The 25,800-nt window shown below is 35.6% G+C and overlaps 1 protein-coding gene across 2 annotated transcripts in view; it reads right to left on the reverse strand.

Annotated features, from left to right (window-relative positions):
• TRAPPC12 (trafficking protein particle complex subunit 12) overlaps positions 1–25,800 on the reverse strand; it is a 51,010-nt gene that overhangs the window by 15,575 nt on the left and 9,635 nt on the right. For both annotated transcript variants that reach the window (XM_064412021.1, XM_064412022.1), the window contains exons 4-8: positions 22,850–22,963; positions 21,881–22,019; positions 10,812–10,924; positions 4,195–4,267; positions 440–513 (exon numbers count right to left, since the gene is read on the reverse strand). In XM_064412021.1, coding sequence (XP_064268091.1) covers positions 440–513; positions 4,195–4,267; positions 10,812–10,924; positions 21,881–22,019; positions 22,850–22,963 — 513 coding nt within the window. The remainder of the gene's footprint in view (positions 1–439; positions 514–4,194; positions 4,268–10,811; positions 10,925–21,880; positions 22,020–22,849; positions 22,964–25,800) is intronic.

Here is a 25,800-nt window from a genome sequence, read left to right on the forward strand (position 1 = left end):
CAGTTGACAAGGGAAGATGTATTCAGATGTTTTGGATCTCTATCAGATACAAAAGCTACAGTGTTATTAAACCTCACAAACAGAGCAACATTCCTAGCGCACAGTTTGAAAAAGGCAGAGCACATAATTGCTTTTAATTAGAGCATTTAGTTAAGTGTTTGAAAAATTCAATTTAAAAATGCAAATTCTGTATTGTTATTGCATGTTCTCTAGGATGATTTGGGGAGAAATAAGTACAGATATGTTCCCAAAGAACATTACTGCAAATAGCTATCTATTAAATAAGACATTATTAAGCCTAATTAATTCTTCACTAAGGAAAACCTTAATGTACTGTCAGGTACTCTTCCCTTATCTCTGCACCAGTAATTCACTTGCATTTTCTCTGACATTCTATTCTGGAATATACGGTACCTCTGCAGCTCTGCCACCCACGTACCTTCATCATTAGCAGACAGTTTGCCATGGAGTACATCACCCGGCCCAGACGTGACCTCCACAGCTGAACAGAGGCTGCAAAATAAGAGCAGCTTGTGAATTTGCACAAATAAATTAGAGGTTCTTTTTTGCCATCAATTATTGGTCCTATGAATTACAATTTTGAAAGGTCCCCCTCGTTAACACCACTGGGTTTTAGCCTAGAATTTTTAATCCTGAGCCCTGCTGCAGCATCAGAGAATTCTGCATCTCTCCAAGGGAATTGCTCAAGCAGCTCTGAGTACCATACACACGGCAACAATGCAGAGCAATAGACAGTCACTCAGCTCTCAGCTCAGGCCAAATATTAAACACCAAAATAAGCCACACATTTTCCAACATCAGAACAAAAGGTGCATAAAAGGATTCAAGTGATAATGAGCAACAGTTTAAAAACATGTAATCTACAGCATTAAATGTGATAAATTAAAAAATCAAACATAGCTAGAATGTCATTGAGGAGCCAAAACATGCAGAGTGAGAAATGTCTGAGTCTGGGACTGTTTGTGCTTGCCTCTGGCTGAGAGATATGCTGAAAAAATCTGCCAAGCTTGTCTGCTTTCCCTATTCTCCTGGAGCTTGCAGGCATTAAAAGCTGCAGCAGATTTCTCCCTTTTGCTTTGCAGACAGACTCCTGATGTTGTAAGAGAACAGTGCACACCGACCCTTATTTTCTCTCATGTTACAGCACCATAGATCAATGCTAAAAGTATTTCTCTAATCCTCAACAAATAAACATTAGGACTATTCATTTAGTACATTTGAAAAATACATGTATCTCAGTCAGTCAGCTGTCAAGGTCACTGTAATGATTTGAAAGGGAGTGGGGGGAAGGGAGAAGAGGCTATTTCAATAAAATTGTCATAACTGAGACCACTCATTTGTATCATTAATGTAGTCACTGATGAAAGAATGGCAGATTACACAGATAATTCTTTCAGCACACAAAGAAATCATTACAAATAAGAAGAGCTTGGTGAAATGTCTATCACCTTTCTAAAAAGGAAAACTCCTTCCGTCTTCTTAACAATAAAACAAAAAAAATTCAATCCATGAATATTCACAAATTATGTTTGTCCAAAAGAGGGTTATAATGTAGGGTCCAACACTGAACCCAGTATTTCATCCACTGTACCTTACAATCATGCATTACTCGTAGCTTTTGTTTTAAAAATTCCCCCAGGACCACACATCCCTAGTGCTACTAATGGAGATGATACTGTAAACCATGAACAAATACTTCATGACACATTTCCTTTTTTCTTTCCTTGTGGGGGATCTGAAAAATCCAAACATAATTAAATAACTGTCCTTCATGATTTCACTTAAGTAAATATCTCTTCTTTTGTTGCATGTTCTCATAGTTTGGCAACCACATTCAGTTTTTTAGGACTTAGGTGATAACAAACTAGATGTTGATTCCTACACCGGAGACATCCACTTTTCATGTTAACAGTCAGACAACACCAGCTACAGTTCTCAAAAAAGGATTGCAAAGCAGGCAAACCAGATGTCTTCAGCTTGTGCTATAAATTGAACAGGAACCTGGTCTAGAAATTCTGCAGCTCTGTGTGATGAGGCTTCTTAGCACTGGAAGAAAGGGGTTAAAAAAATCTGCAAAGCAGTAAACAAAACCAAAACCCAGCAGCAGATCACTGTGTTTTACTGAGATGCCTCAAACACTCTTTGCAGGTCCATGCAGCCATGCTTCACTCTAAGCATTTGCTTTTCCTTTTTTTCATCAAGGGCTCTGTACTCTACACTGCCATTCATTTCAATAGGCACTGTGAAGTTACAAAATTTGCATCTTACAGAATGTGTTACCAGGCAAGTGGTGCAATGCTAAATCTCTCTGCCTGCTGAAAATCTGGCAAATGAGGTGCTGCATTCGAGGCTAGAGATGCACATGTTAAGATGATTGGTGTTGCACCTTCTTACATCAGCAGCATGGAAATTACATGCTAAGCATAATCCCCGTAATGAATTAGGGCTGTCTTCACATAAAGTTAATAAGGTTTGCTTCAGCAAGTCTCAAATGAAAAAAAGCAAACCCATTATCAGCCTCCTGGAGCTCCAAATGCATACACAAAGCAGACAGGGAGCAGACCTGGCTGACCTCCACAGACAACAGCAGTCAACAGCCTCTGCAAGTGTCCCATGGGCTTTTTGGCTGTCTTAAACCTAGAGGCAGCACAGTAGACATGTAAAGATCACTCCAAATTTTCTGCAGCCACGTCCCTTGATAACTACTAGCTGCTGCTTTTCTAACTGTGTCTCTTCCTGAGCCCATCTGAGCTCTGAAGCAGAGAGGAAAAGCAAGGAGCCAGTAACTCATGAGTGAAGCAGAATGCAGGACACAGGATTACAATACAGCTTGTAAAAAGTCCTTGTACCTTAAAGGGAGATCAACACCTTGGTTTTAAAGTTGTAAAAAACAAAACATACGGAGAGAAGGATGAAAATTCTGGCAGAAAATGCTAACAGGGAAAAGTAAGTAGGAGAACAGAGGCAAAAAGAATATTAGATACAAGTGAAAACAAACTCATGAAGTGCTGTGTCTAACTTCAATGTAAGATTATTTCCATTTCTCCTAAAGCTTTTGAGAAGAGTAGTAAATGTATTCTTTTGACTATATGTGCAAATATCTTTATGATACGTGCTGCTCATATGTGTTTGTGGTTTTAGGATGCACTCAGAAGGTGTATCAAGTCAGATACAGTGATGTATTAACTAAAGAACAGGTGGGAAAAAAGTTCAAACAGATCTGCACCCTTCCATACAGACAGTTTTAAGGAATTATTTATATTTTTTTCTGCTATTTACTGTATCTAGCCTCTTCTATCTCAGAGCCAGACTCATGCTTTCCATGGGCTCTGTGTGAATGGTCTCTTAGAAAGAACTTGATAACGTTCCTTAGACTGTTGGATGAAGGTGAAAGTTGTTTGTTTTCTTGGTGCACATTTTGAACTTGCTAGGCATCACGAGGAGTCCATACAATCCACAGCAATGCCTAAAATGTCTCCTCTTGTCTAATTTTCAAGTATACTCAAATAACCTCATAAGTAAAAATTCTGTTTAAAAAACAAAAGCTTGTCCTGATCACCCTTTTTTTGTGAAGTAATTTGCCCTATACTATTGAAGCAACATCAGTAAGACAGAAGGAACAGGAGAAAACATAGTGGGATATACAGTCATGAAAATGATGATATAGCTCTATATAACCTAAACATTATTCTAAAGAGTCCCTTAGTTATTTCAGGAGTCTAAGTACCATGCAGCTACAGTGAGACTCTGCCATCTGTGCAGCTGCACCCTAAGCCAGAGTAGCCACTGTATGGTGGTAGTTCAGTCTCAAAAAACTGAGAGGATGGCAGACATGAGGTTTGAGAGGAGTCAGTCAGCCAAGGCTCAAGATGAAACACCTCTATAGCTGCAACAGCAACACACTTGTATATTCATCACTAAAGGATAACAGCCATGTTGTTTCTCCTAAGTAAGAAAAAGAATTGATTTATTGCACAAGTTTGATCAAGGGCAAAACTGTGAAATTAATTTCAGCAAAAAATAGTACAAAGTGCATCATTTCAGGGGCTGAGTAGGCTATAAGATTAGAAAACTGCAGTTTTAACCAGTCTGGGGCATTCTTGTGAAAAGTTCTGGCACACTTAGGCAAGCAATAAAAACACACTGTCTGTGAAAAAAATGTTTAACACCTACCTTGTCTGTTCTCCTGTGTAATGTTAGTCATACTTCCATCTTCAGCTAAGCCTTGTTCCAAATTTTCTAGTATCTGTAACAATTTATTTAAAGTAGCAACATGAGTTTAAACAGCACTATATATTTAATGCACATTATCTACAATGGACAGTCTCTGTGTAAACCAATTCACGCAGGAATGCTTCACCTAGGTACAGTCCAAAATTACTGGTTATTACCATAACTAGATCAATTGCACAAAGTAAGAAAGCCATTGTACTGTAGAAGGATGTTAGAGTTCAAATTATGATACTTACAGAACATTAAATGTCAGCACACTCTGGGGTCATACACATTTTGTTAAGTAAAACAGGAAATATGCTCCACGAGAGAATGAACATTAAATGAAATGACCACTATGAAAGTCAAAACTGATTTTTTCAGAGAAGGCCTCCGGACTTCTTCACCCTAAGTATGGGTTTTAGTTTCTTTAGTTTCATGTTTTTGTCTTTAATGAAGTATTCCTCTTAGGTCTTACTACAATTTCCTTCTCAAACTTTGGGGATTATTGCCTTTTAAAATTTATCGTAGATTTTAAATCATGCGACTTGTTGAGTGAATGAAGCATTTGTTTTATTGGAAGAATGGAAATGTATACTTAATGAAGCTTGTGTCAGAAGCACTTTTAAAGTATGCATGCAAGGCTCCATTTGAAACACAAGTAAACTTTCTCCAAATTCATTTTCCAATTCCCACAGATGACCTAATTTTTCTTGTTACAGATGTATAACTTTGGTTGTAGAATAATGCCTGAGATTTCCTTCAAAAAACTACTAGGGCCACTTGCTGTTTAATCAGCCACTGTGGTTACCCAACAAAGGAAATCCAAGGCACTGCCTCTTCTGGGGACTGAGCAACTTCCAAACGAAGAGCTTTCAGTTTCTGGCAGGATAAGAAGTAACTGTCTTTTCCCAAACCAACAAAGTACACTTCAAATCAACACAGGAAGTCCTCAAAAAAGAAGACTGGTAAATTAATCTGGCCTTGGAAAGTGTGTTGGTGTTTTCTACAGCCAATCAAGATAATCTGTACCTCCAGAAAGTCCAATTTTAGACATATTAAGCTAGAAGAAATTGCCCTATGAGATACCAAGCCCTTTTCACAGACTAGAGTGAAGTTTTGAAGTTAAGTTCACAAATTCAGCTACAAAGAACTTAATAGCAAGGAGAGACATACAATGAACGTATAACATTTACCACCTGCCAGCTGAGCTAGGCTAATTTTCCTGGTAAGAATTGTTAGACCATGACAAATACAAGGTAATATGGTTTACAGCAAACTTTGGTCAGAGGGCTAGACTGAGCTGCCTTACCTGAGATTTTGAGAAGCTATGAGCATACACCAGTAGACACTGCAGCTTAGCTGACAGGTGGCAATTTATGAGCTGGCAGTGGCATGCCTGCAAGACTGACTCTCAGTCCCGCTTTCAAAAGCAGTGCAGCCACCTAGAAATCACTTAAAAACCAAAGTGCCACTTGTCAGTGTTAAATGCCCAGTGTATAATAAGACACCTTGTCAGAAAAAACCCCACATTCTTTTCTCCCCTAAATCCAAACCACTTTATAATCTACTTTCTGTGGTCTAAAACCCTGATCTTTCTCTTCCCCTACAAAATATCTAGTGATTTCCTCTCAGGTTCAGTAAGGCCCAAAGTTCCTACTCTTTAAATTATATAAACACAATGAGGGGCCTTCATCAAAGCAACATGCTGTCTTATTTAAAAAGACAATGGATTTCTCTGAAAACATTCTCACTAACACAATCAAAAAAGGAAGAATTACTTATTAGCATACAATTAGAGTATTACATTAACCATTCTGTGACATTACTTGGGGATATCTAGCTGTGACCTCAAGCTCAACATCATTAGAACAGCTTGGCGATAATTTGAGGCTAATTGTTTTAATCCCTAGGTTTATCTCTCTTTTGCCCCTAAGTACAAAAACATCACCTGCAGTTTTCCAGTATCTGGGTATTTCCCCATTTTCCAACAATTGTTTAATAGTAACACTTATGATTCTGACACCTTCTCAGTTTAAATTATTGAATTTAATCAATATGAAATATTTAGGTGGCAAACTGTTTATTCTAGCAATATCACATGAAATAGCTCTAATCACCCATGTTTCTACTATGAAGAAAAATATAATTGAATACTTCTACCATTTAATTCATCAGTTTTACATATGACCTGTGCTTTTTCTTGTTTTGAACCCTTATTGTTAGGCACACTAATTAGTTTCACTGGCTACTGTTACTTCACTGAATCTTCTGTTTCATTCCCTATCTATTATTGTCTGTATGCCAGAATTGCTAATATATGCATACCACCACTCAGCCTTTTTTGGTGCTTCTGGAACTGTGGCTTTTTGGGTACTCAGACTGGTAAAGGGTCATCATAGTTTCTATGAACAAACAAGGTGTCAAGACAAATACCCTTTAGGCTGAAGTAAGGCATGAAAACCAGAAAACTTATGTCACCTTAGCCACTAGAAGCTTATAATAATCAAACCTAAGAGACTGAGAAGTTCAAAGAGACTGAAAAGTTCAAAGAGGCTGAAAAGTTCAAAGAGGCTGAAAAGTTCACCAATCTGGGAGTAAAACAGAAGGCCAGGAGATATGAAAGAGTGTGTAAGAAAGGATCAGGGAGAAACATAACTACTCATGAAGGAGAGTGGTGGAACTACAAAAGTTTGGCTGATGGGCAAATTGCACAAAGTATTTCTGACAAGTTTTGCCAAGGTAACACTTGCAGAGACTTTTTTAGGAAGCAAGAGTGTTAACCCACTTGCCATTGCTCCACTCACCTGGTAGAAGAGCCCAGTATGGCTCTGGCAGTAGAGGGATTAGGGTTTAAAAGTAAAATGTACTATGAAATGTGTAAATTTCTCATCCTCGAGCATCCAGGGAAGCATAGGTACTTACAGACAAGAGGAGTTTACATTTAGCCTGACAGTTGTCCTTTTCACATTTTGGTCTCCAGCTAAACATTTTTAGCATGTCTTCAGCATTGTTAGAACTAAAGTGATGATGCTTTTGTTTTTAAATGAACACTTGAAAATAAAAAAATCCTTTTGTGATTTAAGTTATTATTGTTACTCTTATTGCCTGGCTGTTCAAAGACTATTTATTTCAAGGTGGACTTAGAGGTGCAACAACTCATTGAGACAGTTCATACTGGGAAGACCAGTAATAACACAAAGACTGCAACAATTTCACTGGACTCCTCTCCCAACCTGTAACAGCCATTTGGCACTACAGATAATTTCTTTCCCAAATGTTGTTCATATAGAAGAAGATGCAAAATATCTAACCTGATCTTGATTAGACACTTGCAGGAATACTGGAAAAGGTAAAAACATTATTGCAGGAAAAAATATATAGGGAAACATATATTCAGGAAAAATTAAAATAACATTTTTGCACCGAACCTCCAATCCTGCTTCAGGTACTAGAGGTACATAAGTAGATGGAGACTGTAAAGACCAAGTAACCAAAAAAAAAAAAACAGTTCCATCTTTAAATGGAATGGTAAATCTAAAATTGTCAGGTGTCTGTAAAATATATACAACCAAAAGAATTAAAGAATTTACCACATTAAAAGCAAGTATTCGATAGGAAAAAAACCTCACCCTTTCATTAAGAGAGAAAAATGAAATAAAAAGACAAATTTTCTTATGATCAGAATGCACTACCATTAGCCTGGAATAACCTCCCAGGGGATGTGGCCTCAGCACCATAGGCTGGCTCATTAAAAACCTCAAAACAACTTTGCATTGCAGAGAGACAGACTAGGTGAGCTAATAGGTCCTTTCTTTCTTCTAGCTTTTATGACTCCAAGATCATCTCATTTACATAATGATGATTCGTATGCCCTTCTGTAAATACGGATGACCAAAGATTATTTTTCCACTTTTTAAAAGAGGGAGGTAAAACACTAGAGGCTTTTGGTTGAAAGCTCCCCAATTAATTCTGTTATAACCCAAATGGTTCCCAAGTGTTACATACAAATATTAAGACTAATGAGTGTACATCCTTTGTGTTATTTTCTTGGTTATGCCATGGGTTTTTGTAAGTGTTAGAACCCTATTTATGAACATTCCAGTTGAGATCGAGATTGTTAAACAAACAGCATTCTATACAAAAATCAGAACATATATAAAGAATATTTTTTATCAGCCACCCTTGACATCAAATGGTTAAATTACCACCAATTTACAACTGTCTTCTAGAAACACAGTTATCTTTATAAGCTGTCCTTTTTCACACTCTTTCTACAGTTGTCCAAGAATTGCTCCAAAAAACTAAGGTATGTAAATGATTGCAAACAAATGAAGTAATCTGGAATGAGATATCTAAAATAACTGATCAGAAATATTTCCAAGAATGTTTTATTTGTTAGTAGTTATCTGTCTACTGTACTTTAAAAACAAGCATCCATCAGCACAGACAATAGCTTGTCCTGGCTTCCTGCCTCAGAGGAAGCTGTCAGGACCAAAGGGATATTGTTGTCTTTTTTGCTGTAATTGAACACACTAACACAGGAGAAACCTTGCAAACTCAGACACAGGAAGGCAGAGGCAAAGAGGTGACAATCTCTGAATCAACACCAAGTAGAGAGAACAAGAGATCTCTCAGAAGAGCTTGTGGAAGATGTAGAGCCAGCTTTAAAGCAGCTTTCTCCAAGGTTACAAGGGATAACACAGAATTTGCAGTGACAGGTCACTAGCAATTGGTGGACTGAGAACACGAGTAAGAGACGTTCTTCAAGAATTTAGTGGGCAGAGAAATACGTATATATTCATTTGTAGCTCTCCTTTATTTCATCTTCTCCACCATATTCAGTTTCCCTTATTTAAACAAATAATCAGCCTAGTTCATGTTCAAACAAAATGTTGTATTGTAGTTTAAAAGCTTTCTTGGTACACTGGATATGCTCTAAGGATATGCACTTGTAGAGAAACATCAGGGGCAGAGCCACCTCAAGGCTGTAGATAACTTGAAGGTCTTGTAAAGGAGTGTGTGTGTGGGGGAACAGAGTTAATTTCCTTTTATTTCATTCCTCTACTGACCAGCAATATTTAACCTGCAGAGAATCATGGCTGATCACACTGTAACTGAGATATGGCCACTTCAATCTAGTCGGCCAGACAGCTGATGGATGCCCTGCTCAGCAGTCACTCCCTTGTTCACATTCAGTTTTCTCTCTTTGTTACAAGATCCAGGAACTTAGAAACCAGTTTAGTTTTGGAACCTAGTGGCACCTTCATGACTGAGGGCAGACAGCATAGCATTTGATACCACACTGCATAAACCCAAGATGTCAAACAGCTCATCTGCTGCAGACTGGGGCAGGCAAATGTTAATAGAAGCACCATGAAATCCTGCAATAGAGGTGTATGGCATTTCCTAGAAGAACAAAATTACTTCAAATTGAGGACTGTTTATGAAGAAGAGGGCTGGGGAGAATAGCCAGCCAGTGATATTAGATGAGAGGTAACAGCAGTCTCCAAGTGCTAAGAAGTACCACTTCTTGGGCAAATTAGATATATTTCTCAACAGTTTCCAAATAAATTCTTTCCAACTTTATAAGAAATGCTACTTTCACCTCTTATTACCTAAACTATTCAATTTTTCCTCACATAATAAAAAAGAACTGGGCTTTTTACAGTAAACATTTGGTTCTCCTACATATTACTGTGTTAGAAGAAAGTTGATTTCATACACTTAATACCATTACAGCTACACAATTGGCAATTATCCCCCCACTTCCCTTATCTAAGTTATTTTAAGGAGTAAATATAGGAAACTTGCAAGGTGTACTGAAAATGAAAAGTAATCACACGTGTTTATCTTATGTATGGTTTTGAACTTTCAAGTGTCATAGTTAAAGCAATGATGTTGCATTTCTTCTACAGTCTACCACATTGTAAAATTTATAGTCACTGGTGCATTAGACTACTTGGGAAAGATTTCTGTGAAGAAAACCCCAAACATTTAAGGACAAATATTTAGGGTTCAGGGTTGCTGGTTTTAGTGGATAAAGTTAGTACTCACAACACCACGAGTCCAATTTCAGCACTGACAAATCCCACGTTATAATTTAAGCCATAATTTTTTATTACAGCATTTGACAAAACAAAACAAAAACACTAACCAAACTCAGCAAGCTGTACTTATATTCCTAAATGACTGTTGTTTCTAAAACCAGTTATTTGGACTATTTCTGATGGATCAAGGTCATTAACAACTGTTTTCAGCAAGCTGGACACAGCTGAGTGAAGGAAAGAAATTTCTCCTACTTGCCCTTAAACACATCTGCTTACTGTGCTCTACATCTTGTCTGGCAAAAGCATGAAAGTTGTCCTCTGCTCTACTCAACTGAGCCAGAGCTACCACAGAGAAGAGGAGGATCACTCTTAAAATGCAAGAGGCACTTCATTACTTTTAATAGCAAGCTTCTTACTTGCATCAAGATGGAGTAAAAAATATCATAATTGAAACTTAATGTTCTTTATAAGGACAGTAAAATTTATTTTTAAACATCACAAAATGTTAGTGCCTAGAGATGCTGTTACCTTGGCGCAGATTGTCTTCATACTATGCAGTCTGTCAAGTGATTCCTGAGGATTTCCCAGGTACTGAGGAAGTTCAGCATGCAAAATCCGCATGGAGAAAGGAACCATGGAACCTAGACACACAATTAATTTTGTTAAGTTTGTTTGCTACAATGATCAGTTTGTGATTTGCCTATGTTAAAAAGGCATGTCTCACTAGTGCTACATCATAAAGTCCATTTTGCCTTCATATCTTTTTCTTCTACTGATGAAAAATGGGAAAGATGTGAAAATAGGAAACTTCTTTTCAGCTGTATCATGTGACATGTTTAAAACATTTTAAACAGACACACACAAGTAAATCATAATCAAGAAGGCAAGAAGAAGGTGCAACTAACTCAAATTTTCAAAACCAAGCTGTACTGGGAAGTACAATGTTTCATTTAAAATTTCTTCAAACTAATTAAAATGAAGGATTAGAAAAATGAAGTTTACTTTAGTTGCAGCTACATTATTACTAGCATTTAATAGTTATGTATATTTTACAACCAATGTAGAAGAAATAAGATGAAATTACTGGCCTTCAAAGTATGCTTGTGAAAGAGATATAACTGGGGCATGCAAAACCTCTTTGCATATTTTTGTGTAACTTCTGATTCATTTAAAGTATCAAAGAATAGGAAATTTAAGCAATATTTGGGGAGAAAAATAAATTAATACAAGTTTATTCCTACCACTACTGTTGTTGTTATTGTTACTATTGTTGTTATTATTCAATTATTATAATAATAATTACTATTAATAGTAGTAGTAGTAGTGCCAAAGACCTCATTGTCCATGTCTATGGGCATCCTGGCTGACTTCACAAGCAGTTTCAGGAGTTTACCTGAACTCTAATGCGTGCAACATCTTGCTTTCAGATAACTGCATAATCCTGATACACAGACAACAATACCAAACAAAAACTAAACCCCACTAGTGAAACCAAATCAGAGCTGGTATAATGGGAATATATGCCTTGCAAAATACTATGCCACTGATGCCTTAGGATTTAGCTTTTTTATTTTTCAGATCCTGTACTGCTTTAGTGTCTAACTCTAAAACTCCATAGCCTGTCAGCTACTGTTCTCCCATTTTATTCAGAGAAAACAATTCCTCTCTAGGCCTGAAACTTACTGTCTCAGGCTCCAAGAGATATAAACAACAGTGAACTGGGAGGGGCAAACTTGGAGTAAATTACTTCATTACCTGAAAATGTAATTGGAGAATTAACCCCTGATATGTAAATGGACCAAACTTTTAACTGTGTGAAAAACTCATGACCATCGTCCGTCTTGGATGTAGCCCCATGGAGGCTTTTGACTGCCCAAGGTGTACCTAATAAAGGCCTTCAATAAACACCCCCTTTTATAATCTTAATTTTGTCTAGCCTGTTTCAGGTGGCCATTTCAAGGCATCACCACATTTCTAATATTTTAATATGTACATTTGCTATGCACATATTCTAAGGGGATTTCTCTCTCAAGTTACCTCTTGCCTCATTTTTTCTCAAAAACAGGACTCAGGAGCTTTGTAAATAGATTTTTGCACCTGTTCTTAACAGGCTTGTATGTCAAAGAGGTAAATGCTATACAAAATGAGTCACTGCCTCTAGACTTTTTTAAAGGTTGACAAAATTTTAATCACAAGTCTCACTAATTATGACCTTCAGAGTAAGCCACTTATGTCTACATAAATTCTATTTTGCTGATGCTAACTATTCCCAATGGCTTCCCTGACTGCTGTGTTCCTGTAACGGATGCACACGAGTTTCATGCATCATCATATGTGGAAAACACATTAAGCAAATAAAACCACCTTTGAAATTCTGTTAAGAGACATGTAGAAGTTGATTCAACTGGTCACAAAAGATGTGAAATATTTTATGTATGTATTCTGAATAGTGTCTACCATGACAGAAGATACACAGTCAGTGTAGAGAGTGAACAACAACAAAAAGAAAGTTGAAAATAATTTAAGAGTAAATTCTGTGCAAAAATACCAGAGAAAAATTGGTTTGCAGACATGTTGCAAACTGCACTGCAAACCTATGGAAGCAAATCTGAACTCCAGCTGGTTCTATCTCTACCACCTCTCCAAGGACCAAGTTCTAATAACTCCACAATCCGACAGTAATCCTGTTAGAAAAAGCAGTGCCTAAAGCCAGCTAGCTTGGTACTGCTCTTTTGGAGAAGGTAGTCTTAATTTACTGATGATGCACCTTCTGCCGCACTCAATGGGATTTCTGAGGCAAAAGTAAAAGGAGGAGGAGAAAATTTTGTAAAAAACTGAAAAAAACTAAAGGTTTAGCAACATTTGGTTACTGTGTTGCAACACTGTCAATTCTGAACAACTTTGTATGTTTACATCATCTTGTAAAATGCAACAAAATGTCAATTCAAAAAAGACTCATACAGAAAACTTGAATTAGTTTTCTTTGAATCAGTCAACATAAAAACAGGTATTTAAAGGAGCACAGATGAAACATCTCACATTAGCAATTTTTAATAAAATTTACATAATGTTTTGTGATGCAGTTTTTTGAAATTCTGTATTTTGAAAAGTATTGATATTATGTATTGCTGAATGAAACCACTCTACCACAATCCCTGTGAAGGAAAGAACAACCCATAACCAATGTATATCATCACAAGTGGTGTCAGAGGGTGTCAGAATGATGAATGCAACTCTAGGTCAACTCAGACTCCACAAGAATCTGATTTATTTCCTATTACAACTAAATCCTCAGTTGTAACAGGCATTCAGAACTTCATTACTTCAAAATGTACTGTACGGATGTATTATTTCTCAACCGCTAAGTATTTCCTTCATAGCTTGTGACAAAAAAACATTCTAGTGAGATCCTCAGTAGTACATCAAGTGTGGTGAGAGATCTCAAACAAACCAGAAGAAAGCTGGCTTGGGGTGTAAGGTTAGTTACTGTAAAGAATTTTCAAACCAGAATTTGTATTACAACTTCTCACAGGAGCATCCAAAACTCTAGCACCTGTTTCTTCTTTCTCTTTTTGAAACTCATGACATAAACAAAAGAAATTTTACTGTAAACATCCAGCAAATCAGTGCAATCAATGTGTGTTATTTATTGAGTAAGCTACTAACTTCATTTAAAATATCAGAAACACTAGCTCTTTCTGCCCTCTTCCTCAGAGTCCTTGTAATCCTTCTGAATAGCAGGATTTTTTTTTTTTTTGGAGAAGGATGAAACTGTACACGTGCTCTCACACAAATGTGACAGCTGGGGAAAGGAGAAAAGAAACAGCCTTTTACCACTGGTAAGGCTTTCTTACCAGTCCATGTAAACAGTATTGTGTAATTTCAGGTCAAATCAGAAGAGCAAATTGCTCAAAAAAACCCTGCAGCACTTATTCAAGCCACTCAATCCAAATAAAGACCTTAAATATACTGCTTATGAACTCTTGAGATTTTTGGTTAAGTGCATTTTCCCAGATATGTTCCTGTTGATAAGTAAACTTCTTTTTAGTTAAATAATATGAGGTATGGGAAATTTATCTAATTCAGTTCCTACAGTAATAGACTGATTTTCTAGTTAAAAAAATGACATAAATTTACTTACGATTTGGTAAAGTTTTCAATGAGTGCTACTTATATAAGGTGCTAATACAATTTACATACATTTCTCAAAAAGAAATACACGGCAGTAATAGAAAAAGCATGCAAAGAGATCTGTTCACCAATGTAATTCTGTAACTGATTAACAGCTGTATTAGGACTGACAGGTGAGACTTAAAAAAGGCAAAAGAGATTTTCAGAAAATACTGTGATTTTCATTTTACATTATCTGGTTTAACAAGAAAATTGAAAGAAGTAAATGATATCTGCTGATGACTTGAACAGATCAATAATAATAGTATTAGGAAGGTCTGAAAGGCAGGTTGTAGAGTTTGGAGCAGAAAATTTAATGAAAAAAAAAAGATTAGCAGGGGGAAAAAACTATACATCCCTCAATGAACACACTTCTATTGGGGAAAAAAGAAAGTACAACTGACTGCACTAACACTCAGCTGTAACAGAAATAATACACGAGCTTGTCTAAGGATTACATTATCTTGTCTGAAAAATTTCACCTACTCACTTTTAGGCCACATAAAGCATGCAGGCAAAGACATATTTCTTTGTAACAGGTTTCTATTAGGAGCAGGCATACATATCTATTCCTGTGGCATCCCACTAAGGACAGGAAAATTTTATATAAACACTGAATTTATCCCAGACTGTGTTTTGCAAAACTACTCGGAACCAAACCCATACACTATTATATTTCACTCAGTACTGCATTTAACAGGGCAACATGTAAAGGAAGTACTTAAAACAATATCCTGCAATTAAAACACTTTGTTAAGAGCATAGGAGAATGGATTTTGCTCTCTACTTCATTCTTCCAATTTCTGCAGTAATGTCCTTACACAGTAAAACCATGTCAGCTAAGCTTAGATAATGTCCACAGAAGGCAATACCCTACAATTACTGCTATATATTGAAATTTTAAGTTAAGCAAGTCTTGTTCTAGCTTGATGTTTTACAGTTGACCTCTGTTGCTCCTCTTTAGAGATTTCATAATAATATATAAAAATATATATAATGGAAAATGGTTTAATTTTAAGACAATTTTCTTAGCAATTACTTTTAAATACACCGGAGATTTTTTTTCCACAGAATGTGATGCTTGATTGTCACTTTCACATGAAGTAATGTCATTCGTGTGTGTGTGTGTGTATATATATATAGATATCTATCTATCTATCTATATAAATAATGTATTATCATAATACAAAAAGCAAAAGTAAAAAATGGTCTGCTGAAAGGAAAATGGATACACTGAAAGCATGGGAACAGATGGAATAAAAAGCAAGATCAGGTAAAACTTTCTAAGACCACAGATTTCAATTTCTATTTCTTTATGAACAGCTGCACATTTTCATAACTGTCAAAACATAAACATCACCTCATGTCAATCAAATTTGAGCTGCAGGCCTGATCTACAGCCCTTTTGGAGCAGAGTATGCCAATGACCAGCTATTTTATCCTTGAATTTTCTTGTTGCAAACCAGCAACCAGAAATGCTTCCTGATCTGCCTTCTACAGTTTGTTTAACAAATCTTAAATGCCCAAAAGCAACAGAAGAGCAGATTAGCAATTACTGAAAGGACAAAGTGGGATTTTATAAAAGTAAAAAAACCCAAACCAAAACAAAAAAAACCAAAAACCACATTAATTCCTTAACTGGATCAACTGTATCTAGTTTCTGAAAAATATTCTGCTTTACACATATATATATAGAGAGAGATGTATATGCACTAAAACATACTTCTACCAACAGTGTATTTGTATAATTTATAGGATTTTTAAGAGGGATAATGTAGTGAAGTTCAAATCCTAGCTTCACTGACTAGAAATTAGAAGTACACTTAAAAATCCCAGTTCAACACACTAATTTCCAATGTTTTGGTTATTACCTTCAATCCAGAGAGACTGAAGATGAGACAGGAGACAAAATGCTTGTAACCATTTAAAGAAAATGTTTTGAAAATTTTATCTGAAATTACATGCTTGCATATACTTTACAATTTAACTGCACATGACCTAAGAACAGAAACTCTGAATCATGATCTGGTTTTAAAAAGTTTCAAAAATATTTTTTCAGTAATTTGCAGTTATTTGCATTGAAGAAAGGAAACCATAAAAGACAGAATGCAGGAAAACTACAAAAATTGCCCTGCAGCAAAGGGATCATCCTAAATCTTACCTACTGATAACTGTAATAAGCCAAAATTTAGAAATTAGTTGCTTGCTCATACACAGAAATCCTGTCTAAAGCTGATACTGTTTTCAATGCAACTATTTAGCCTTGGGAAAGAATGTACAAGTAAGTATTTTAGCAGTACTCTATTCCATTAGATTATACATACATTTCTTAACTAAATATCTGTATTATTTCACAAAAATTTCTATTTGCATGTCTGAGCAGCCTGAACAATTAACTGGAACCACAAAATTTGTGTGGTTTTATTCAAGCTATATTAGCTGATTTTACACGTAGACAGTAGCTCTGAAGCAACAGAACAGTGAAATTAAAGAGGCAGTGGAGAGGTACACAATCATGAAAACAAAATAATGGGTAACCTGTTCCACTAGAGATTTTAATATGTTTTTTACTGCCAACATGAGCTCGAATGAAGAACTCTCCTGAACAACTGCCAAGACTCAATCAGTCTGACACGGGAGTGTTAATACAGTATTTGTGGTAACACATGAGAAAAAAACAGTACCACATGTAACAATGTAGTGGAGTATTTTTTTTTCTGCTTTCCTACAGAATTTATTAACCAAGAGGAGCACCCTCTAAGACATAATTTCTTTAGCCTGTGCTTTTCTTCTCTTATCTTTGTTTTTGAATTGATTATTTCCTTTTGTTTCTCTACCTACCACAATCTTTTATTATTAATCCTTTTATTATTATTATTAATCTTTTTTCCCCACACCACTTTGCATTCTGCCACAGTCACCCCACTAACCAAATCACAGGAAGGTGAAAAAAAAGGATGATTTATAGCATCATCATACCCCATAAATTAAAAAAATGGAAGCTTCAGCCAGCCTGCCTCCTACTGGCATGGACACGTAGAAGAGAAAAAGGAAGACAGTAAACTCAAAATTGTTAAATGCCACTGTAGAGGCATCACATAAAGGAGATAATTTTCCCCATCCAAGTCTGTCCTTACTTATGGCATAAGCTGACATTCAGAAAGAGGACTAAGCTGCAGGCAGACCTTGCAACTGTAACTGTACTTAGTCCTCTGCACTATACACAGTGCAGACACCCGTAAAATGTTTTTTGTGAGCATTAGAGAAATACTTTGGGTAAGTGTTTTGATAGCTAACACAGTATTTCTGTATCAACAGACATAAAACAGGTTTCCCACCACAATTTTTGCTATTTTATAAGCTTACAAAATGAAGGAACAATTATTACAGTTCACCTTAGACATCAGCACTGAAAACTTGTTACCAACATGGGTTGGTGTGACAGTTCTAGACCATGTATGGTATGATTCCTTTAGAATGACTGGAATTTCAAAACTGAATAAAAGAAACAAATTAAGACCATGGCTTGAGTAACTAAGGACACATCAAAAATGAAACCACACACAAATTTTTTCTATCAATTTTTTCATATATTTCTGATAAAAATTCTAAATACAGTGGGTATTACTGATGTCATAAAAGTAACAATAGTGAAAAATGCCAAAGCAGTTGTGATATCTAGACTGACACTATTTTATAGTTATAGAAGAAAATATTTTATATATATATATATAAAATTTATTTTATTTTTTTAAACAATCACTATCCATCCAGAAGTGCCATACTATTGCAGGACACACTAGTCTATCCGTAGTCACAACACTGCCACACTTTTAAAAACTTGTCTTGGTATTGAAACCAGAGCTCAAGGGAAGGAATACACTATGAAGTAAGTTTCTGGAACACATACAACTAGATATTTAATGCCATGTTCCTAATTTAGTCCCTTCCCACCAGTGAATAAAAGACTGATTTCATTTAGAGGAATACAGATGATGCTGCATCATCAGAAAGAAAATTAAAAAGGATAAAGGGAAAGAAACCACACCCCACGTTACATGAGCTTCTGGTCAGAAGTTCAAAAATTTACTAATGCATAGCTTATTTTTTCCCCGTTTGTAATACAAAATAAGTTATTCACAAGTTTTGTAGCTTTAGAAGACTGATTTTGTTAGCATTAACTTTTCTGGAACTTACTGCTCTATTAACCAGAAACAAGACCAAATTACCTCATAGAAGAATGAAATAGCATTTTAATGTTCCATTTTAATTGTTGGCTCTCACAGGTTCAGAAATGCATAGGCGTTATCAATGGAAATGCTGTCACAGGTTAGGCAAGCTATCATATGAGAGTTTATTATACATCACAAGGAACACAGACAAAAATGGTATCAATAGAAGTGGGTCAGACTGTGTAAATATAAAGTTAAAATCGTTAAAAAAAATTCCTGAAATCCATCTGTCATGAGAACGATGACAAAAATTCAGCCTTACATATTCCACACAGAGCAAAGAAGATGTGCAGGAAGCAATATAAAACAGAGTTCCTGACCTAAGGACTTACCTATTATGAAAGAAAAATATATGTAAAGATATGACTATTTTGCTTCTTTACGCAGATGAATTAAAAAGAACTAGATGTATAACTAAGGAATTTTAAGATTTTACTAGAAAATGAGAACAGTGTGTTCTCTGCTCCTTATCAATCAGGAATGATCTACGAGTGCCTTAACCAACCCCACTGGCCAACACAAGGACCCAGCAGAATGAGGGGCTGCACTCCTACAGGCAATGCAGATGACTGAACAAAGAGCCCATAGAAATCAGGAAAGGAAGATTCCAGAAGGACGAGGTCTTACAGCCATGATAAAGACAACAATAGTGGGATCAATGCACACCATGGCTGCAAATGCCATACAAAATATGAGGAGGAAATAGAGATTAGCAGTACTGCTGAAAGGGAAACAGCTTTAGTTGAGCTTCAGAGGGAAATTGAGAGGACTATGTTGACCATATTAAATTACATTAATGGAAAAGCATCTTTCACTTTTCATACAGTTACTTGTGACTTAAATTCTTTCAGATAGATTTCTCAGAGATTAATGGATTGTTCTCACTGCTGTAAGTTTTGAACTTCCCCTACTTCCCACATAAAACCCAGAAAACTTCCTGATGTACTATATTTTTTATTATGAATATTTCGAATACAAAGAAATTATGCAAAGTATTATCTATATCACAATTAATGGGAACATAATTTATATCTATACTCTTACTTCTTAAATTGTCTTTTAAGTGCTTACTCCATTTATATACCATGAATCAAAATTAAAATGTTGAAATTAAACTCTTTCTTTTAGGCTTATTACACCACAAAATGATACATAAAATTGCCAAATAGCAGTGGATTGTGTATTCATACTAATATATTTCAACTAAAACATTGGAGTGATTTATCTGTATTTTATTATTTAAATTAGCTGGTTAACAATGCATGTAAACTAAATTTCTTTATCCATAATCCAGCATAGCTTGTGCTCTCCTACATCCCTGGAAATGCTATTTCTCTCTCCTCAAAACACTACTGCTTGTGTTCTCCTACAACCCGGGAAATGCTATTTCTCTCTCCTCAAAACTATGTAAGAAATGTTTAATAGCTGTTCCCACATCATAATCACATTGGATGTATATGAGATATCTACAACTAGCAGGTCAGCTCCATCCAAATGATCAGATTATGGTCCCAGTATGTTCAACTGTTAAAAATTAACTGAGGCATACAATTATGAAATAGACTACCTTCCTTAAGCTCACCTCTTTTTACCATTGATATCCTCATAACTTGAATGAAATAGCTACAGTGGTTGAGAGATTGCTCCAGGATCCAAAGCTCAGTCACAGGACAGGTGATTTCAACACCTGTCCAGACTGTCCAGAACTGCTTCTCCCTGCATCACCTGTGGTATTGGCACTCAAGTATCTCAAATACTGATATCACTTGCAAGGATTTTTCTTAGACAAAACAGCCTATTTTTAATATTGAAAAAGATGTGGAGACCTACATATGGCCTGTGGAAGACTACTATTGCTGTAGCATTGTATGTGCAGCTGCTCTAAGAACACCAGACCCAACAAGCTGTCCAGCCTGATGACCAGGACCTCTTTCACCCTTCCAACTGACACAATTCCTTCCCAGTGGATTGCCTGTGATTACCTGAAGGTCATGAGTAACATCAGAGGGAGTTGTTCCAGGCAGTCCCCACTGGCCTTGCTGGGCTGCAACTCACCTTTTGCATCACTATGCAAAATAATGTGCAAAAAGTCCTGAACTGTCTGAAACCAACTTCCCTTCCTCAGAAACCTCAAAATCTTCTATCTTTCTAGGTTACCGCCTCAAGGCTACCAGCATCTCAAGTAAAATGGACTGTAAGTTTTCAGAATGGCACTGCCTGTAACAAAGCATTCTTAAAAATGTTTTATTACACACTGTGGTTCAAATACAAAAGCCAAAGAACATTAAGAACACTCAACAGTGTACTTGCATCAGAGAGTTATTCTTTTCTAAATAACAGATATAAAAAATAAAATTTCAAAATAGCCCGAACAAGAGCAAAATTGCTCTTAAAAATAGCAATTTTTCAAACCCAGACTTCTGGAGAGCTAGAATATCCTGAGTAGTGGAACTATGTGGTTAACCTATGGGCTATTTGGAGCAGTGGGAAGTAGTGCATTTGTAACTTGAGACAAACTGCTTAAAAAAATTTGAAACTGGTGTTGTTTTTGTTCTCTTCAATAATGAGATACATAGTAAATAACTGATTTTTACTTACTTTTAATTATTTAGCAAATTATATTACATTTAATCATGTTTCAATTAAGGAGAATTATTAACTTACTTCTAAATTTATATTATTTTCTTTTAATCCTAGAAACCAGGAAATAACACCTGCAGTAGCATATGGGTGTGCAAGTATTAAAGATAGCATAGTGATACTACCTGGATGAACTGAAGAGTAAAAAGCTTATAGAGTCTTGTTTCCACAAACTCTCTCATCAACTTTCAAGCCTGGTTTTGTGTAAAATGAACTATTCAAGTTTGGTAGTTTTTAATTTCAGTATCCTAGAACTAAAATATTATATTTATTTTTATTATTAAAAACATTTCTCTGTAGCAGCATCATGAAATACCTTGCCTACCTATATTGCTCTACCTGTTGTTACTTAATGCTACCTCCATAATGCGAGCAATACTTTAATGTACTAATCAATCATGTTCTTTTGAGGAAAAAAAACCAACCCAAAACCAACATAATCCATAGCTCTCCAATGCTTTAGCCTTAAACACCCCCTGAGTCCAACCAGTATTTTACAATGACCGTTAAAAAGGGGAAAAAAAAAAAAGGCATTTCATAAATCAAGTGTTTTACCTTTACGTCCAGGGTATACGTTAGGATAATATTCATAATAAAGATCAGGCTGGTCTAAATTTCCAAATGGTTCAAATTCCATTTCTGCATTTTGGAACAGATCCAGTTTTACCAGCAGTGCTAGTCTCACAAACCACAGCTAAAAATTGACACATATAAAAAATGGAAAGACAAGGTCTGTTAGTAGCTTCAATCAAAAGCCACATCCAATACAATTTCAACTTTTCCTGATAAAAGCTGAGTCAAGAGTTTCTCTGTTACCGAAAAGAATCAGGATTTATATTTATCTGCTCTTTTACATAGTACTTTTCATCAAATCATCAAAACAAAGCTCAGAGGACTGATGTTTAATTGTTTGTCAAGATAGACAAGATTTCTTTAAGATTTTGAAGATCAAGTTTAAAAACTAGCCAGCCTCAAAATTAGAACATCTCTCCTTGAAATGAGTTAGCATGTACGAATTATCAATCTGGTATTTTAACTGCTTTTCCAACTTTAGGGTATCCCTAAAATCTTTTGGTGAAATGCCATGAGCTTTATAATCACTCCGGTCAAAAACACGAGTTCACATTTGTCACATCTGAATCATTTGCAATATTTTATTAATTTGGACTCTTATCTTCTAAGCAACATGAAACATATTTCTAACATGTGGAATCTTACTATAAAGTTCACAATCTAGATAGTTCCATGAACTTTAGCAGAGTGAGTCTTTCAAAACAGCAAAACATATTTCATTTTACTAGTGTAAAAACGTTAAAAACATAGAATCAAGATTGGATTTTCCTTAAAAAAACTAGGTTTATTTTAAATGAAGGCCTACTTTACATAAGCAAACAGAAAGTGTCTTGCTAAAATACTTAAATAACCTATATTACAATTAGGAAAAGGAGTTGATCGTGTTAAAAAAAAAAAAAGCCACGATGAATATTGTCGGTAAAAAGGTGACAAGGGCATATTTAAACATACCTGTAAAGAATCTGTTGTATGACTAGCAGGTAGTCCACTTTTTTTATAGCCTTGACCATGTGCAGTTAGAAGCCGCCCACACAAGTCAACTGCTGCCCTCCAGTTTTTACTGCTCTGGGAAGAAGAAAAGAGTAAGTAGCAAAATCATCAAGTCCCTAAAACGTACAACTGCTGATTTTGCCTGCAGCAGCGACATGCACCCATCAATAATAATGACAAGGTCAGGAGAGCTGGCCAGTGAGAAACAGAATGTCATTTGTCAAAGCTGCATGTCTAATTAGGCAAAAAGGGAAATCAGGTACTAATATCAGCAGGTCACTCAAACAAAATAATATGCAATACCATATGGAATTCTAAACTTAAAGCTATATCATGTTTGATTATACAAATGAATATACTAAAATATTCACAACTTTTTTTTCCTCCTAAAAAAAAGAAGAAAAAAATTGCCAGCCATGTATTATCACTAATACCAAAGTTACTCTATGGTCATAAAGTATTCAATGCCCATTCTTATCTCACTGACTTCAGTATCTTAGATTATAACCCCTAGTATAGTTCAATTCATTAAAATAAACTTTTAGCATTGTCCGGGATACAAAATTCCTATTAATCAAAAACAAAGAATGAGGAAGAACACAATGCAAAAATGACAGATTGAGAACAATAACTGTTTCACCTAAAAAAAAAGTAAACATTTGAATTTCCACTGAATTACTAATTTCAAAATACTCCTAAATTTTTTTATTCATAGAACGAAAACACTCCTAGTTAGAGAAATTAAACTGTAGTCTCACACTGTTAATCAGTTTTTCAACCAAGATATCCCAATAATGTTTCTGCCTTGTATAACCTGATGCAACAACCCAAAAATTTAAAACACAGATTAATGCTTCACAGGTTTTAAGCTGTTCTACTTTTCTATTATACAGAGGAGTTTTTAAAGAGACATGTATCCAGCAGGTCATTGTAAAGTAAATATATGCTATTCCTGAAAGTAGTAATTTTTTCAAGTAGTTTCTTAATACATTAAAAAATATGACTGTAATATAAAATAATTATGTTGTTTGATGAAATGTGAAGGAATAAAATATATTTATATTGGGGCTTGCAAAGTCCAGATACTAATCTGGAATTGGTATTTTATTAATTTCTCTCCAATGTTTTAGAAAACATGTTGATACAGCAAACAGTCACACTGAAAAAACAGCAGTAACAACTGGAGTTTTCCTATTTTCTGGCCTCCATTTTGCAGCCACACAGGCTGCAAACTGCAAACAGTCCCCTACAGAAATCACCACGCACTACCCACCTCATCTCTCTCTGCCTCAGATGCCAGATAAAGTTGGGCTCCACTGGAAATGTAAAAGTTGGCTGAGAGCAAGACCACGAAACAGCATGGCAGACTCTGAGCCATCTACTTTCTTATGAAAGAGCAGGAATTGATAATGCATTATTGCATCCTTCAACATCTACCTGTATCAACTCAGAAAAGCTGAAAGATACTGACATAAATTACCTGAAATTCTCTCCAGAAGAGGAATGAAACTACATTCTTATTATCCTTAGAACAGGAGCAAACACAAAAACTAAAAAACTGCTAAACTAGAACTGCTCAACTTGTCTTCCCAAATGAGAATTAGGATCAAAAAATAATAATGGATCACTTATGACCAACCCAGTTGCTACAATCTTTTAAATTCTATTTCAGGCATGGACAAAAAATACTTTATTGAACAAGACAGCCAAGAAAAGCAAGTCTGATAATTATTGTGAAAACAGTCTTTGTTTGAAGATGAATATTTGAAATTATTTCAAAATGAGAGCTACCTGCCTGTCACAAAGCATAATTCTCTCTGAAAGGTTAATAGAAGACTGCTGGCAGTACAACTCTAATTTGATATTAACTGGACAAATTATTGTCTCAGGCAAATTGCACCAGACTTAAGAGTTGCCAGTCTACCAGAAATCTTTATCCATTTAAAACATCCCTCAAAACCTTGCAGGTCATTTTTGTGCTTCCTATGGTCTACAATCACACAGTTCTTAAAATCCAGGTTCCTTATATGTGAATTTTGTTTGTAAGTTTTAAGTAGTGATCCAAAGCAAATACAGACACTACAGCTTCAGGTACAGCATAAAAATTACTGAAAACATTCTCAAAGACAAAAATAATTATTCTGTGATGATCAGGATACGGTTGTCCAGCTGTAATTGTGTGAAAACATTAATTTCTCTAAGAAAGAACACTGTCAGCCAAATATTAGTGCTAAACAGTTCACTAACACAGCAGCAGCCTGTAAGAAGAGAACTACTCTCCACATAATGTTAGTATCATCTTTCCACTCCCCCCAAAAGTATGGAGCTGTTCTTCTTTTAATGAAAGTCACCAGCCAGCATGATTTCTGTACTTTTTAAACACTATTAGACTAGATGTTTAGTGAAAGGATTTTTAAAACAATCCATATACATCACTGAAAATAAAAAATCCAAACCATCTCAGTACCAACTGCTATACACACATCAAAGCTAGGCCAAGCATATCAGCCACCCACCAGACAATGCATCAGTCCTTGCAGAACTTATCTGTTATTCAAAAAAACCCAGAAATCTTGGGGGTGGTTTACATACAGACAGGGAAAACATAGTAAAACAAATTTCAAATGTAATTCTTCTGTCAAGCAAAGAGAGGTACGCAGACTGGAAATCTACAGAAAATGTGTTCAGTGATAAAAAGGGAACTCCTCTGATACACAAAGAAATTTATAACATTATTCAGTCTCTCAGATAAACCACTGAAATTTTCTCCAATAAATAGTTGCTTCTTAGTACAGAAATGCAACCTCTTCCCAAAAGCACATATTTACAGTTTGTGCTACTCCCACCTTCTCTCAAATAAGCTATAAAAAGGTAGGAAATTGCTCACTGCTTTAGAAACAAAAGAACAATCC

This window comes from Passer domesticus, chromosome 3 (assembly GCF_036417665.1).
Source record: "Passer domesticus isolate bPasDom1 chromosome 3, bPasDom1.hap1, whole genome shotgun sequence".
Taxonomy (NCBI): Eukaryota; Metazoa; Chordata; class Aves; order Passeriformes; family Passeridae; genus Passer; species Passer domesticus.